Below are 16,345 nucleotides of genomic sequence, written 5' to 3' on the forward strand. Positions count from 1 at the left end.
TTGTTAGCTGTCTAAGTGCTACATTTTTTGTTGAAATAGTAAAGTCATTCTTGACTATGAAAAATCAAAGTGACAAGTCTTGCTTGCATTATATAATACCATTTTTTAAAAAATAAATGCTTTATTTTATGCAGTCTTTTTCCCTCTGTAGTATTTTACCCTTTTGCATGACATGCTTCAGTAAATTAGTGCTTACCTGTCTGCTATTTTCTGTTTGCCTTCATTTCTACAGCAGTCTTCAGCAGCTTTCAAAATTATAAATGTGACTTTCCTGTGACAGTCTAAAAAATGTTTAATCAGTGTGGTGCTGGGTATTTTTCCCACCCTTAAGGGAAACTTGAATCTTCTCCTTTATTTTTAAATTTCTTGGTACTTATTAAACTTTTACTAGTTATTAACCACTTACAAGGTCTATTAAGTCTACTTTATAATGTTTTGTTTGTGTGTAAGTCTTCAGTGTCACATTTTTATGTTAACAGCTAGTCACCACACCAAAAATACATAGTTTAATATTTTCGAACTTCACAAATACTGTTGATATATAATAGATAGCTAAAATATTGTCCTTTGTCATGAATTCCCACTTCATAAATTCAAACTATATTATGTGTTTACTATTGATGTTATGTTTGTAGTTCCACAATTCCATATGAAAAAGTATAAAACTGTCATTTTTGCATGTAAAAATTATTTTTCTCTAATGCATCCAGTGTAAGTATAAAAGTTATGAGGTGTGATTTTTTTTTTTTTTTTAAAGTATGTGTCTAACTATTACATTGGAAAATATGGTCTGGCTAAATGTGAAAACATACTACTGCTAAATTATGAAGCCTGATTTTTTTTTTTAAGCTAATCATTTAGCTACAATATCATTATTTGTTCCTAGTAATACCTTTGTAGCCTTGGACAGAGAGAGTCTTTTTAATTTTTCAATTGGCTTCTCTTGTGTAATTATTTTGTCAAGGTATTTTCATTCTAACAAAATAATACATGATTGCTGAAAATTGAAAAATAAGGGAACATATATGTGAACAGATTCTTTAGTTGGCTTTGCATATGAATGTTACTTTATTACTGTTGCTGTAGTACTGTTTTGCATATGTTGAATTTAAAATTTGGTACTGTAATTGTTGATTTTTTAAAAATATGTTGTATATTTTTGACAAATTGGCAGGTTTAATAGATGGAACTGAATTATGACTTGCCCCAAGTGCAAAATAGTTAGTTTTTAGGCATCTTTACACCTAGGTTCATGTGTGAACTAAGTTTCTTTTAAATTTTCTAAGTAAAGAAATAAAGAGATCATTATGTATTTGTGGGGAGGCAAAGTGGATGCAGAAAAGTGTAGATATTAGTTTTATATAATTGGTAAACAGCAATTTGTCAGAAATGTGCTTAATGACTTATAAATTCAGATTTCCTCCATTCTCCTCATAGGAGAACATTTTAGCATGGAGGAATTCTGCCATTAAAATTCTTTACAACATTATGGTAATCATGTTTATCATTTTAAGTGCTTTATGCCTTATCTGTAGTGTTGAATGTGGTGTAGTTGGAAAGATTTATGAACAACTCAGTTTCCTCATAGAGCTCCCCGTTTTTTAAAAAAAACACCAAATATATTAAATAAAAAAGATTTGTCCTCAGAGAAACAAATGACCAAGTTATTATTAAAAGCAGGATTTCCATTCATTTGAATCAAGCAGAGAGAAATTCAGATTTAGTCATCCATTAACATGTTTTGTGGCTAACACCACAGGTGGTGAAAATGCCCATATGTTTGTGTCCCTGATTATGTTTTTATAACTAATTTTCCTTTCATTTTTCCCTATTCCCAGGTGTGTAGAGACTGAAGTTTTTGCTTTATCATTTCAAAATTTCAGTAATAATATTGTAGCATAGCTTAAAGTACCTAGTTTTCAGCAGCTAATTCTGGAGCAGTTTTGTAATTTGAACTCCTCTGCTCAGGAATCCTGGCCTTGTGTTCATCAGCAGAAAAGTTCTATGGTACTGCCTTGGGTTTGCTCTTAGTTGTATATATCGTCCCGTATTTAACCTGTATTATCATAAATGTTAATATGGAATTTAAAGTGATCCCTAGAAAAGGGGAGTATTGAAAGCTATTCTTTTAAAATTTTTACTTTTTTGTATCCTTAGTCTAAAAGTTAAACTTTATAGGAAAATAAAGTAGTTTCAGTCTTAAACTATAGATGAACAAGATATTTTAGTAGGCTTTCATTTCTCTTGCATTAAAATAGATGATTACTGATGTATTTATCGTCAGTGATAGTTATGAATGTAGTAGAAAAGTGATTGATGATCCCAATTAAAAATTTTTAATTACAATTCTCAGATTGGTTTAAAATATCAAGTCACAATTTGTAACTTAAACTAAATAGCAGTGTTTGGTGTTCCCTTGCTTCTTTGTGATATTTATAAACCTGAGGCTAGTTATTTAAACATGGAGCTTTGGAAAACTTATTGGTCTTTTCTAAGAAGTGCAAAGTTAACATTGAATAAAACGTACTTATCTTTGGAAAATTGGATTGTTAATTGCTTAGAGTTATACATGTATTTAAAAAATTCATGTCACTGTAAATTTTCTTGTGCTTTCCTGCTGTTTAGATGCCCAGCCTACAGAGTCTGAGAAGGAAATTTATAATCAGGTGAATGTAGTATTAAAAGATGCAGAAGGCATCTTGGAGGACTTACAGTCATACAGAGGAGCTGGCCATGAAATACGAGAGGTAAATCACATTTATGTATAGGAAGCTAAAACTTACTGGGTCCCACCTCTTTTGAATCTCTATTGTTTTCTAGACTTTAGAATTCTCTATTTCATATTAAGTATTATATTTGAAGGACGATCACTTAGCGTTATTACAGAAGTGGTTGCAGTGATACGAGGGCAAAAAAGAAAACGACATTCCACAAATGGATAATTTAAGTATATTAGAGAAAATTTTATTTACTTTTTTCTTTGCTCTCATACCTGAAATTTGCAATATCCATGAGGAACTGGTTATACTTTTCTTTTTGCAAAGGAGAGAACATAACTTTCTGTGGCTTTGTTCTACTGGTCTGTTTTTTCTATTCCTCCTTACCTTCCCAGGAGAAACTTGAAATCATCCTTGCAGTGTGGACACCACACCCCCCATTGACTTCACACCACAAAGAAAATGTTTGGTGTGGTCTGCCTCAGCTTTTCTCTCCCAAACCACTGAACTTATTGATGTTTCCATTCATCTCTTTTCCTATTTTTAGAAAGTGTGTCCCTACTTCTTTACAAGATTAACTTGTTTACCTTGTTCTTCATCCTGTTCTAGAACTTTACTCTTTTAATTATTCCTTCCCTTCTCTTAATGACATCATCTTTGTTCTTTTACTAACTTCTTCCTCTCAGCATACATGTAGATGTTTTATACTACCAAAGAAACTCCCTAGCTTGGGACCTTAACCTCTCTTTTTCTCATTACCACATTTCTTCAAGGCCGTGTCCACACTGTGTTTCTTCATTTCCCCCACCTCTGCTTCTGTTATTTTTCTCTGTAACAAATAGTGCAGAGGTCATCAAAGACCAGTCTTTGAGCTTATAGTCCATGTCCAACTTGAGTTCTCTTCTGACATTTGGACTATTAGGGAAGGCAGAATAAAGTGCAGACCCCAGAACATAGTTCAAAAGATTCTTTGGTAGTTGACTGGATGTTTAGTTTAAGGGAGAAGGGAGAGTTAAGTGATTCTATGATTTTTATTTTAGATTAGGAGATAGTGGTATCAACAGAGGGAAATTATAGATAGTGTGAATTCCATTTCTTACCTCTCCTGCACTGGACAGCTTGTTCCCTGCATGTCTTGCACAGATACACTTCCTTGTTGACTTTGTTTTTGTCTGGAATGCCCCCCCCTTTTTTTCCCTACCCTCCTTCAAATCCAGATGACCTCCTACTTCCTACTCTTTTGCCCTGGTACTTTATGCACATTTCTTTTATGGTAAGCATCATTAAAAAAAATTGGTATTGTTTGTTCATCTCTCCAACCACTTTACTGCCAGCTTGAGGCTTGAGAAGGGTAAACCTGGTTTTTTACATACTTTGGTATTATCAGTACCTAGTACAATGCTTAGTAAGCAGTTAACTATTGAAGAAATAAATACAAGCATTTTAGACTAATTGTGACCATATCAGCTTAAGTAAAACCTTAAGATTTTAGTAAATGAAGGCATGTAACCATTTCCGTGAAGTTCTCGTTCTCTGAACGTTTAAACGTATTTTGAAAAATTAAACATTTATGGAAGTGAAAGATTTAAATGAAGTAAGCAAGATCTCAGTGAACTAATTAATTAGCAAGTTGTTCTTTCCCTGCAAGTTACACCAGTTATTCTAAAATGTTTGAAAATGTCTCCATGTTGATTATTAGTGCTACAGATTATTTTTAATTATTTATAAGTGTTAGGTCAGTAGACCTATTTTTTGTAAACAAACAAAAAAACAAAAGAGACAGAATCTTGCTCTGTGGCCCATGCTGGAGTGTAGTGATGCAGTCATAGCTCACTGCACCCTTGAGCTCCTGGGCTCAAGCAATCCTCCTGCCTCAGTTTCCTGAGTACCTGGGACTACAGGTGTGCGCCACCACACCCAGCTATTTTAAAATTTCTTTTGTAGAGACAAGGTCTCACTGTGTTGCCCAGGATGTTCTGAAACTCCTGGGCTCAAGTAGTCCTCCCACCTCGGTCTTCCAAAGTGCTAAGCTAGGATTGCAGGTATGAGCCACTGCTCCTGGCTTCATTAAACTTCTTTAAAGTTTGTCTTGTATTTGAATTCTTATCCTCTGGTTATAATTGCCTCCTATAAACAATAAAGAGAAGTATTTTATTCACTATGGAGACAAATACCATTCATTACCTATTTTTTTTTTTTTCCTTAAGGTAGAACTCTAAAGAGTTTTTTGCAGTACTTCCATTGGAAGGGTTATTCTTTGCTTCTGTGTGTGGGAAGGCTCCCTACAATAAAAAACAGTGTCTCTCCCAAAGTCTGTACGTAGACTTAATTGAATGCATATTAAGATTCAGTTGTAATCTTCTGGAAGAGAGTACAATGATAGGAAATTTTATACGTAGCATGTTTCAAAGAGGGCTTGTGGGGCTGTGAAACCAGGAACTTTTAATCCTTTGACCAAAGATTGGAGTTGTGTATAGGATGCCGTAGTCACACAATAGTGCTGTTTCCTGAGGAGATATAAGATGTCACCACATATAGTTCATTCATAATGTTTCATGATTAGTGATGTGAGAAAGTAAATATATGTCTTAAAGTTTAAAAGGAAAAGTTTATATAGAAAGACAACACTGAAGAATGCCAAAATATAAGGGAAGAATAAAAAGCAATGGTAAGAGATTTACCTTACCAGGTTTTGAGACTTATTTATTTTAAAGGTACCATCATTAAACTGTTTGGTAAAGGAAGTGAGGTAAGAGAAATAGGTAAATAATATGGATACAAAAAATAAGCTAGAAAACTCTCTAAAAACTGCATTTAAATCTATGGTAGATGAGGGACAAATGTGTAGTTATTTGAGGAGTTGAAGAAATTTCATAGAGAAATTGATGTGTGGGTTTAATGATACAAATAGAGAAGATTTCTGAACAGTAGAAAACAAATTAGGAAAGAAAGGTATACATAAAAGCTGAATGAATGTATGCCAAATATACAAAGAACTGATAAAACTATCATAGGTCAATATTAATACTTAATGTTGCTAATTAATTAATAAGACTTGTTAGAGTAACCAACCATTCAACCCATGAAAAAGCACAGCCAATAGAAAAAATGTTCAGCTTTGCTAATAAGTGTACCTCATCACTGTGGAGAAGTTACATGTATTGTAAAACAGTTGTCTTTTTGGAAGTCAGTTTGGTGGTGTATAGGATAACAGCAATTAAATTATTTGTACTCTTGCACCAGGTACCTATAATTTAGAAAATATATTCCAGACAACTGTAATTGAAGAGGAAATGTAAGCATAAAAGCCTTCATGGCTGCCTTAGTCATAGTAGCAAAACTGTGGAAGCAATTCATAGAGTTATTGTGAAGATAAAATCAGATAATCTATGTGAACAGCATAGCACAGTGCCTGACACAAAGCTAACATAAACTTACTATGTTTGATTACTATACTAATGTGTGGGATTATATATATTTTAGTTTAACATTTTATTAAACATAATTCTAAAATAGAGTAAAATTTAATTTAAGATAGAATCTATTACATAAGCAAAGTTCATTGTCTAGAATAAACCACTAGAAAGGGAAACAGGAACTTTCCATTACGGTTGGGCTGTGTCCATGACAGTTTTAACGTTTTTGAAAATGAGTTATAAAACGTGCTCCATTATAACCTCTCCACTGACATTTACTAAGTGTCCTTTTGCATATTGGGCTGTAATGGGTATTGACCAAAACCTTATCTAACAGCAGAAAAACTGATGTGAGAGGACAAGGAACCAGAAGTACAAGGAGAACCATAAAATGTTTGTCATAAAGGAGTAGCCAGTGTCTTCAGCTCTAAATCTAGGCAAGGAAGGACAGGGAAATAGGTCTGTTCAGTTATGAAAATGGGTGACATTTAATGGAGCTTTTTTATATTATGAGAATGAATTGACATTTAGAAAATCATTGTTTCATCCTTGCAGGAAAAGTTGGATAGGCTTCTTTAAGAGAAAAAAATAAAATTTTAATTTTCATCTATTTGCTTATTTACTGAATAATAAATACATCAACAGATTTTTATTACTTGATGTAAATCATTATTGAATCTGTGCTTGAGGCTAAAAGGATTTTTTCCCATAAACATCAGCATAATATCAAAGTCCCTTTGAAATGTTCATATTAATATGTAATGTGAACCAAAGATTGTTACATATTGTAATGTCAGATTTTCTTTAACATTACAGTATTTCTAGATAATCACATAAGTAGGATTGACTTCAGGTACTTGTTAGGTTTAAGAATCATTAAAAAAACTGTATAAACATCAATAAAATTTGAAAGTAGTGGCAAGCTTATAAAGTAAATTGCTTAAGCAATTGATAACCATTTATTTAGTTTATAGTTATTAATAATTTATTCAGAACATCCTTTAAATATATCTGAATACAATTGTATTTTGCATTCTTGTTTTTTGTTTTTGCGTGGGCAGAGTCAGAGTACTAGTACCTTGGGTATACCTGAACGTGTCAGTACCTCCTGATAATGTTTATAAGCAGGCCTCTGCCTTGGTTATGAATTTCAGCGTTCAGATGGTGTCTTTGAAGATGTTAGAGAAAGCAAACCAGGTTGTTGAGAAAAGCATTAAGTTCCATAAAAGATTAAGAGAAACATCTGTAGGCAAAAGGAAGATAAAAGCAAGAAAATAATGTTTCTTTGGGAATAACTCTCTACATTCAGTAAAGATTGCCTAATGGTTTGAAAGACTGAGTTTAGAAAAAGGCATATTCATGTTTATATTAAGATCTGTGGGTTGTTTTGTTTTTTCCCCTTTCAGATTTGAAACTAGGTTTTCATCTTCTTATTCAGGAAAGCCTGAGAAAACTTGGAATCCAGAGTAAGATTTTAGTTACAGGGAATAAGTATCTGTGACAATTTCTAAATCACATTTTCCACAGTTTCTTAAGTGTTAGCTAGTTTTCTTAGAACTAGTTTGACCCTGGAATTCAAATTATTATTATTTATTTATTTTTTATTTTTTATTTTTTATTTTTTTCTTAGGGACAGGTTCTCACTCTGTTGTCCAGGCTAGAGTGCAGTGACACCATCACAGCTTACTGCAACCTTGTACTCCTGGGCTTAAGCGATCCTCCCACCTAAGCCTTCTGAGTAGCTGGGACTGTAGGCATGCGCCACCATGCCTGACTAATTTTCCTCACATTTTGTAGAGACAGTCTTGCTGTGTTGCTCAGGCTGGTCTCAAACTTCTGGCCTGAAGCTATCCTCCCGCCTCGGCTTCCCAAATTGGTGGGGTTACAGGCGTGAGCCATTGAGCCTGGCCTGGAATTCGAATTATTGAAAGCTTCTGCCTGTTCTCGAAGTTGACTTCTTCATCTGTTGCCTTGCTTTTTTTGTTTTCTTTTATTCTGCCAAAATAGTTCTTTGACAAAGAAATACGATGAAATCTTGACTGTCATACGGGAAACAATATGAAGTATTTTCTTTTGTGGATCTAAAAGACACCAAGGCTTAATATATTTAACAAACATATATTGTATCATTTTTAATTTCATTATAGCCATATCTACTGCAATGATAACTAAGAATGTATTCTAATAAGCAAAAGTATCCATGGAGTTAAGGCCCACTGTCAGCATTCCTGCATTATACCAGGGTTTCCTATATTTGCTAAAACCAATATTTTAATGTAAAAATGATACTGTTGTAATTTTTAAAAATCTGTTTTTATTCTTTGTGTTTTGAAGGCAATCCAGCATCCAGCAGATGAGAAGTTGCAAGAGAAAGCATGGGGTGCAGTTGTTCCACTAGTAGGCAAATTAAAGAAATTTTACGAATTTTCTCAGAGGTTAGGTAAGTTGAAAGTTTTGTAATTATGACTTCCTTAGTGAAAAAGATGTCTATTAGTGTCAGAAGTTATTTAGAGTATCTTATGTTCACAATGCTGAATTTGGCTGAATATCTGTTATGTAAGTAAAGCAAGCTTTTGAGATTCTAAGATTACAGAATGATCTTATCATTCCTGTCAACCCAGGCTTTTGATTTATTTAGACCATTTTTTTCCAAAAATTATAATTTCCACTAGGAAATCTCTTTGATTTCTTTGCATGCTAAAGGATCCTAGTATAAGAAATCATTTGATAGAATTTCTCTCCACCTCTGCAGTAAATTCTTTCCCATATTTGGGGAACTAATCCTCAGGCCCTTGGGTTATTTAAATTTTGTGTTTTTAAAATCATTGCTAATTATGCTCAGTTCATCTAAAATTGTATGTAAGAAATAGGAGGCTAATGATACATCCGAAGTTATTTAGGGCATTATTAAAGCAAAAAGAATTCGAAACAGTTTGCTTTTTCCTTTGTATGGGAAAAATTATTCAAAGGTCAGAATTGCATCCTCAGTACAACAAGTAAGCAAAATTGGAATTCCCTTTCTTGTAGGAGGAGGAGGCAGAGCAGTTAAGATTTAGCCTGTTAGCTCCTTTAGTGATTTGAAAGTTGTAAATTTGAAAGACTTCATATTTTGCAGTTGGTGGACACGGGGGAGGAGCAGTAGAGATTTGTGTCAGAAATTTGAACCATTTAAATTTTATTAAGTTCTTAACATGTTTCAGTATCTGAATTGTTTAAAAATGTTACACATTCTAAATGAATATATCACATCTAATAAGAAAGGCATACTGTAAGACTGAAGTCAGACTTCAGGCCCCAAAGCTAAATTTAAACCCAAGATGTGATTTGTTTGGCTCACATAGTTTAAGTCTGCATCGGCTTTGGAAAAGTCACTAGCTTAGGCAATAATTGATCTGGGTTATCAATGGGCCGGAGCAATTAATACTTGGCAAACCATCTCTGTCTCTATTAGTTAGGGCACGTGCATTGTAGTTTGTAGTAAGACCTTACTGCTGCATATTTTTTTTTTATATCTTGCTCTCTTTATTTCTTTATATTTTGTACTTGACCATTTGTGTTTGCAACCTATGCTTTAAAGTTGAAGTTCCATTTTTTTTTTTTTAAAATGGCTATATTCTAAAAAGGTAAGTAAATTGGTATTTTTTCTTGATGTAATACAGACTGTTAAATGTAATGTTAAGACAGACAACAGTTGGGATAGAAGTGTTTGTATAAATTATCCTTTTCTTACTAGAAATAAGAATTGTCATTTACTTTCCCAATCATAAAATTAGTTCTTTTACAGTATTTGCCTTTCAATCAAGTATCTATATAGTCTGTAGCTTTGTAATCTTCTGTAACTTAGCCTTCGTCTTTTAATCTTGCTTATCTTGACTACTATTTATTTAGAGTTTTTCTTTTGCTGCCAGTTTCTAGATGCATTTGAAGTTAAATTGCTTTAGAAGGTGCTCAGGTCTTATTCAAGCTCATCTTGGTCTCTTAGCATATGCCAGTGAAAAACAAATAATTCTAAAATACATCAAGCCAGTTGAACTTAAACGTTATCTCATATTTTAACTGCTGGAATTAATCAGTCTAGTGGTGTGTGTCCCATCATGGGTGCTATTCCATTTTGGCAGAGGGATATAATAACATAGATAATAGCAAAAAGCTATCAATTTTCATGCTGTCATTTGGGAGCCTTGAATCTTCATAAGTGTACTCTAGGGTCTTCTGTAAAGTTATAAGTAAAGTACAAATTTAAGATCTGATGTGTTACCCCTCATCTCTTGGCTATGAACCTGGTTAATAATGTTTCTAGTTCCTGGTTAACAGATGCATATACTTGCTTGCATATGGTAGGACTCACTTAATGTTTGTTGAATGAATGAGTGACAGGTTAGTGGGCACAAACATGTAATATGTTAAGTACATATTGGATATTTCGAAGCAGCAGGAATAATGGATTTTAGGCTTTGGTGACACATATGGCCTGTGCTTGAATCCTGGTGTTTGCCACTTATTAGCTGTGTGGTCTTGATGATATCACTTCTTTGAGTTTTGGCAACCTGTCTGAACCTCCAGTCTGATGAATTCTCTACATTATATCCACTAAACCTCTCTTGTTTCTTCTCTTCTTACCTTAACTGTTGAGCCAGAGGTGAGGACAAATACCACAAACAGCACACAGAGCACCACACAACTATCAAGTGCACATGGTCCTTCAGAGTTTTGCAATTACAAGGAGAAGATTACTTGGCCTGAGTGCTGTAGATATACCATGGGTCATAATCCAGAGGAGGAACTCTGATCCCTTGCCAGTTTTTATATTTACAGAGGGACAGGGCAGGGATCACTGACTAATTTGGAAAATACTGAGCTTTGCTGACAGGGTTTAACCATGCTGGCCTAGGAAACTTGCTGTGCTTGCTTGTTTCGGTCTGAGGCCGTGGACTCTTCCCTGTTGAGGCAGCTGCCTGAGAGAAGGTTGTGTGCTCAGACAGTAGACAGACTACTTTGTCATGCCTCAGTCTTCCTCGTGCTCTAGGAGCTAACTTCAGGGACTGTCTCCAAGGGTCACAATGAATAACTCTTTCCAACATATCGGTGTCTTTTCACTGGGCTGAATCTATCAAAATCTATTTAAAAGATCCAAAAGTGAACATAATTATTGTGGTCATGTCTGTTGGCTGTCTCACATCCTCCATAGTTCACATCCTTGGGTTCTCTTCAGAGAATTCAAGGGCTGGCATTTAAGAGTAAATGGGTGGCAGTTGGTGGGAATAAATGGCTTGTTGTCTTTAAAGGCAAGTCTCTGCAGGGGCCTCCAGTTCCTGATCATCTAGTTGGTCCCCCCTCCTCCTGTTCTAGCTTGTGGACTAATTTGTTGTCTTTATTATTTCTCCCAGTTGTCTTTTTCTTGCAACCTTCTTAGATAGCTTTGGCTCCTGCACTGGTCTACCAGCTGCCCTTTATTTCTTCCAAAATTTAGGGCTGAATAGCCCATTAATTTCCTCCTTATTATCTACTTTTTTAAAAATCATGACTACATTGTTTTGTTTTAAGAGCTTCATTAGAGTCTGATCCCTAGGCCATCTCTTCTTTCACCTCTCTTTCTTCCTAACTCATTCAGAAACCTGGGTCACCTTGTGTGAGATTCATTGTCTCCAGTTTCTCTCTTGAGGAAGTGTAGGCTGGTGATGCTGTCTGTGCCAGCACAGGCCTGCAGCATTGAGAGGCTGATCTAGCTGCTTCAAAGGCAGATTAACAGCCTTGTCATCTTTAGTTTCTCTTTCACGATAGAGTTACCATTGAGGGCTTTAGCCATTCATGGACAGAAGTTTTGCAGCTACTGGGCACTGGCCATCCCAACAGCCAGGTGACCAGACTCCATTCCCCAAAGTGGTAGAGCACTTGGAATGCTGAAATTAACCCTGAGACTTGATAAAATCTAGCCAAGTACAAATTTCTTTTTTGTCTTTAACAGCCTAGAATAGTATTTTATAATAATCGTTTTCAATGTCTCTTAAACTTTGCTTTCTACTTACATTAACACCAACACATGGAATGAATCTTGGGAGAAGTAAATCATTTTTTCAAAATAATGAATAATGTTTTCCTCTTAATTGATCATCTTCATACCCACTCTTACACCTGTCTAAGCCATCTGTACCCCTAGGGGCAATCCATTCTCTGCACTGCAGATAAAGTGGGGTTTTAAAATGCTAATTTGATGATGTCACTATTCTGTTTAAGTGGTTTCTCTAGGACATTAAGATGTCAAGGCCAGAGTGCTTAATGTGGCATAGAGATTGTGTGTGATTTGTCTTAGTGTTTAGTTACTCTCCTCCTTGCCCTCTCTGTTCTACCTGTATTGGTCTTCTTTCAGTTCTTTGACTGTGTCATGCTCTTCTCAGCTCAGGGTCTGACTCCCTCCCCTTTCTGTCTGTAAACTCCTGCTCATCCCTAATGAATATGCCAATCTCAGTCCAAAAGTCACTTATTCAGGGAAGTCTTTCCTGAGCCTTCAGTTAGTAGAGGACCTATTTGTATGCCTTTCCACTATACCATGTACCATATATACCTGTTCAGCAGATATCACAGTGGTAACCATTCATCTTTCTTCTCTCTATTATAATAAGGCGTAGGGAGCATGTCTGTCTTTATCTGTTTTTCCAGTGTCTGGCACAGAGTAGGCAGTCAGTATGTTTTCTGACTTACTATGGAACAAGACAAAAGATAATAGCTGTCATTTGGAGTTATTGTGTAGATGAGAAATAATATATGTGAAGTGTCTAGCTCAGTACCTGGCACATAACAGACACATAAGAAGTACCTACTATAATTAGTAGATTAATATTTTATAAGGCTACAGAAATAGTTGATACTCTTGGTAGTAATCCGTAGATTAATGTTTTATAAGGTTACAGAAGGCTAAGTAGAATGTTGCTTTATTTGAGGGACTGTTTATTATGGTTGAAAGAATAGAGCTTTGGAGTCGGGAACACCTGGCACTTACTAGCTATAACATTGGGCTCTAACCTCATTGAAACTCACTTTATCCATCTGTAATACCCATGTCATGGTTGATTGTGAAAGTTAAAATGAGAGACTACATTACGTGTGTAGTACAGATGTTGGCTCATGTTTAGGTCTTCATAATTAGTTGAGTTGGGTTTTTTTATGTTAACGATTGATGATCTGACTAATTTATTAATAAATATTTGTTTATTAATATGTCATTAATTTGGTTATAATGTCAGATCACCTTTTAACTTTGTAAGCTCTTGTTTTCTCTGATTAGAATCTAGCATTGTGTTCCAACTCTATAATCTGTAACCGAATTAGTTTGATTTCTGCAATTTTTTTGAACTGAAATATCAGTATTTGCATTTTAAAAAATAATTTATTTTAATAGATTTAGAGGGTACAGGTGTTTTTTGTTACATGGATGAATTGTATAGTGGTGAAGTCAGGGCTTTTAGTGTACTCATCACCCAAATAATATACATTGTACCCAATAGGTAATTTTTGAAATATTTCTATTTTTAAACACTGTATTTGTTAGTCTGACATTCCAAAAGTAGCACTTATTTCAAAGGGACCATTTTGCTCATGTAGTGAATGAGAATATTTATATTACAGTCCTGAGATGCCAAGCTGTAAGACTTGAGAAACTTACTAAACCAAAGTTTTGTTTAGTAACTAAAAGAAATGGCATATTCAAAGTATGAGAAATTAGTAATTCATTCATAGCCATGTACAGATTTGACTGTGTGGACACAATGCCATTGAAGAAGTTACTCACTTGTAGGTAACAATTACCATTTCATAAAACCAAATTCTACCCTGTGTGGAATGATAGAAGTAATACACAATTTGTGCTTTGATTCAGGTATTTATTTAATTCAGATTTGCATTCTGCTTTATTATGAATCTGGGTTTACAGAATTATAAACCCTTGAATTAGTCCCTTTGAAGTTTTTATTCTGTTAAATAGTATTGTTTGAGTGTATGCCATACTTTACTTTAGCAATGGCAAACTTTAAACTTCTTTATTTTGATTATATTTAAATCATCTGTTTTTTAAAAAGACCTTTTCTGGGAATTAAAATTATAACACTTATGAATTGTTCACTTTTTATCTTTTTTTTCTTTAGAAGCAGCGTTAAGAGGTCTTCTGGGAGCTTTGACAAGTACCCCATTTTCTCCTACCCAGCATCTAGAGCGAGAGCAGGCTCTTGCTAAACAGTTTGCAGAAATTCTTCATTTCACACTCCGGTTTGATGAACTCAAGGTAGAATTTTCTGCTGGCCCCGATTGTTATGAAAATCATGAGTCTTTCAATGAGTACTAGGAGGAAGAGCCTGGAAACCTTGATAAAATGTATTTAAGTCATGTCCACTGGACCTTAATAAAAGAAGAAAACTTGATTTAAAAATTATGGCAGGTCTTTTTATGTATATATAGCAAATAGTAAATCACCCAATATTCAGTCTTCTTTTAACTTTGTTTTATAAAATCATCTCTGAAAACAATTTTTGGTTTCTTTTCTAATTTTTTTCTTTTCTGCTCATGCTCATTTTTTCAACTTTCTTTTATATAAAAATGTTAATTTTTTTTTCTTTTTCCCCCTCCCTCCCTCTTCCTTTCTCCTTCCTTCCTTTCTTCCTTTCTCATTTTCTTTCTTTCTTCCTCTCTCACTCTTTATAGTCTTTATAACTACAAATATCCTGTTGTTAAAAGGAGTGAGTGTAAAGGAATGAGCACTAGATTTCTTACCAGGAGACCTGAGTTCCAGTTTAGGTTCTGCCACAGGAACCAATTAATGAAACCTTGGGCAGGTCTTTTGACTTTTCAGGGCCTCAGATGAAAGAGGTGGATTCCTAACTTCAACATTTTATGATTGTGTCATAGACAACTATTAATTCTCTTGTTAATACTTTGAGCACAAATGATTTGTATGTAAAATTTTAGTCTGTGTGAGGATTACTCTATTGACCATATGCACATACTCTTATTGTAATAATTCAAAACAAATGCTTATACATTCTTTTTAGTTTATGTTTATTTAGTAATATTTTTTGGTAAATGAGCTTTTACTATATTATCTTGAAATTATTGAAAAGAAGAAGAAAAGTATACTCTAAAAGAATCTGTGTAGTTTTATATGTTCAGTAAGGAATACGTGTTTGTTATAAGCCATCTTCAATGAACCTAGTTCTAGTTCTTAAAATGATATTACAAATTAGGGAAAGTTTCATACTAGTTAAAACTGTATTTGGTAGATTTTTCACTTAATTTTTACATTAGCATTTAGTATGTAACACATTTTTCTTTCATCAATGTCTTTTTTAGATGACAAATCCTGCCATACAGAATGATTTCAGCTATTATAGGAGAACATTGAGTCGTATGAGGATTAATAATGTACCAGTAAGTTAATGCTTTGAATTATGGGGGTGGTAAGAAGAATAACTCAGCTCTCAGTCTGTTGATTTTATTCTTTAATTTGTTCATTAAGATAATGCTAAAGCTAGTAATAAAGTTAGTAATTACGAGCAGCCACAGCTGTGGGAGGAAAGAGCCAACTAGCAAACCATGTGGTGTTTACCTGTTGTTCCTCTCCATCTCTAAATTCCCACAGCTACTTCAGTAAAATTGCTGTCTATATAACATTAATGCTTATAAAATTTCTCTATGTATTCTCATTTTTAACTGTACAAAAATTTTGTGAATTAATGGTTACCAGTTTTTTGTCCCCATATTCTTAGAATGAAAGAATCTTGGAGAGCAGTTGACCTGGGTTAAGAGAAATACCTGATGTTGGCAACAGGGGAGAGTGAGGTCATGGACCATTAGCACATTTGTACCTGAGAGAGCTGCTAGACAAAATGGCTTCTGTGCCTGTTCCTTGGCTAAGATAGCACCTCTTATGGTTTCTTTAGTCCTGTTAACCTCTTGCCATCCTCCAGTTAAGTGATTTATTACACTTTTCTACCTCCAAGGGGTTAAAGTAAAACCTTAGATAGGAAGAAAATATTATCTTGTTCTCTGTATTTTGAGGACCTACATTATGCTAATTGGAGTGAAAAAGAGAGAAATTTGAAAATCATCCCCAGCCTCACGTAGTTTATTAGAGAAATACTGTAACTGCGTAAGAAGTGGTAAGAGGCATAAGAGATTTAAAATAAAAATACCAGAGGAGACCATTCACTGTTTTTTATCATTAAG

At 34.3% G+C, this 16,345-nt stretch overlaps 1 protein-coding gene across 6 annotated transcripts in view; it reads left to right on the top strand.

The window, feature by feature from the left end:
- The window catches only part of FAM49B (family with sequence similarity 49, member B), a 129,994-nt gene that overhangs the window by 101,834 nt on the left and 11,815 nt on the right, over nucleotides 1-16,345 (top strand). For all 6 annotated transcript variants that reach the window (XM_012645499.1, XM_012645500.1, XM_012645498.1 and 3 more), the window contains 4 exons: nucleotides 2,626-2,747; nucleotides 8,468-8,573; nucleotides 14,272-14,408; nucleotides 15,470-15,547. In XM_012645499.1, the coding sequence (XP_012500953.1) occupies nucleotides 2,626-2,747; nucleotides 8,468-8,573; nucleotides 14,272-14,408; nucleotides 15,470-15,547 (443 nt within the window). The remainder of the gene's footprint in view (nucleotides 1-2,625; nucleotides 2,748-8,467; nucleotides 8,574-14,271; nucleotides 14,409-15,469; nucleotides 15,548-16,345) is intronic.

Source organism: Propithecus coquereli, unplaced genomic scaffold (genome assembly GCF_000956105.1).
Source record: "Propithecus coquereli isolate 6110/MARCELLA unplaced genomic scaffold, Pcoq_1.0 Scaffold234, whole genome shotgun sequence".
In the NCBI taxonomy this organism is placed as follows: domain Eukaryota; kingdom Metazoa; phylum Chordata; class Mammalia; order Primates; family Indriidae; genus Propithecus; species Propithecus coquereli.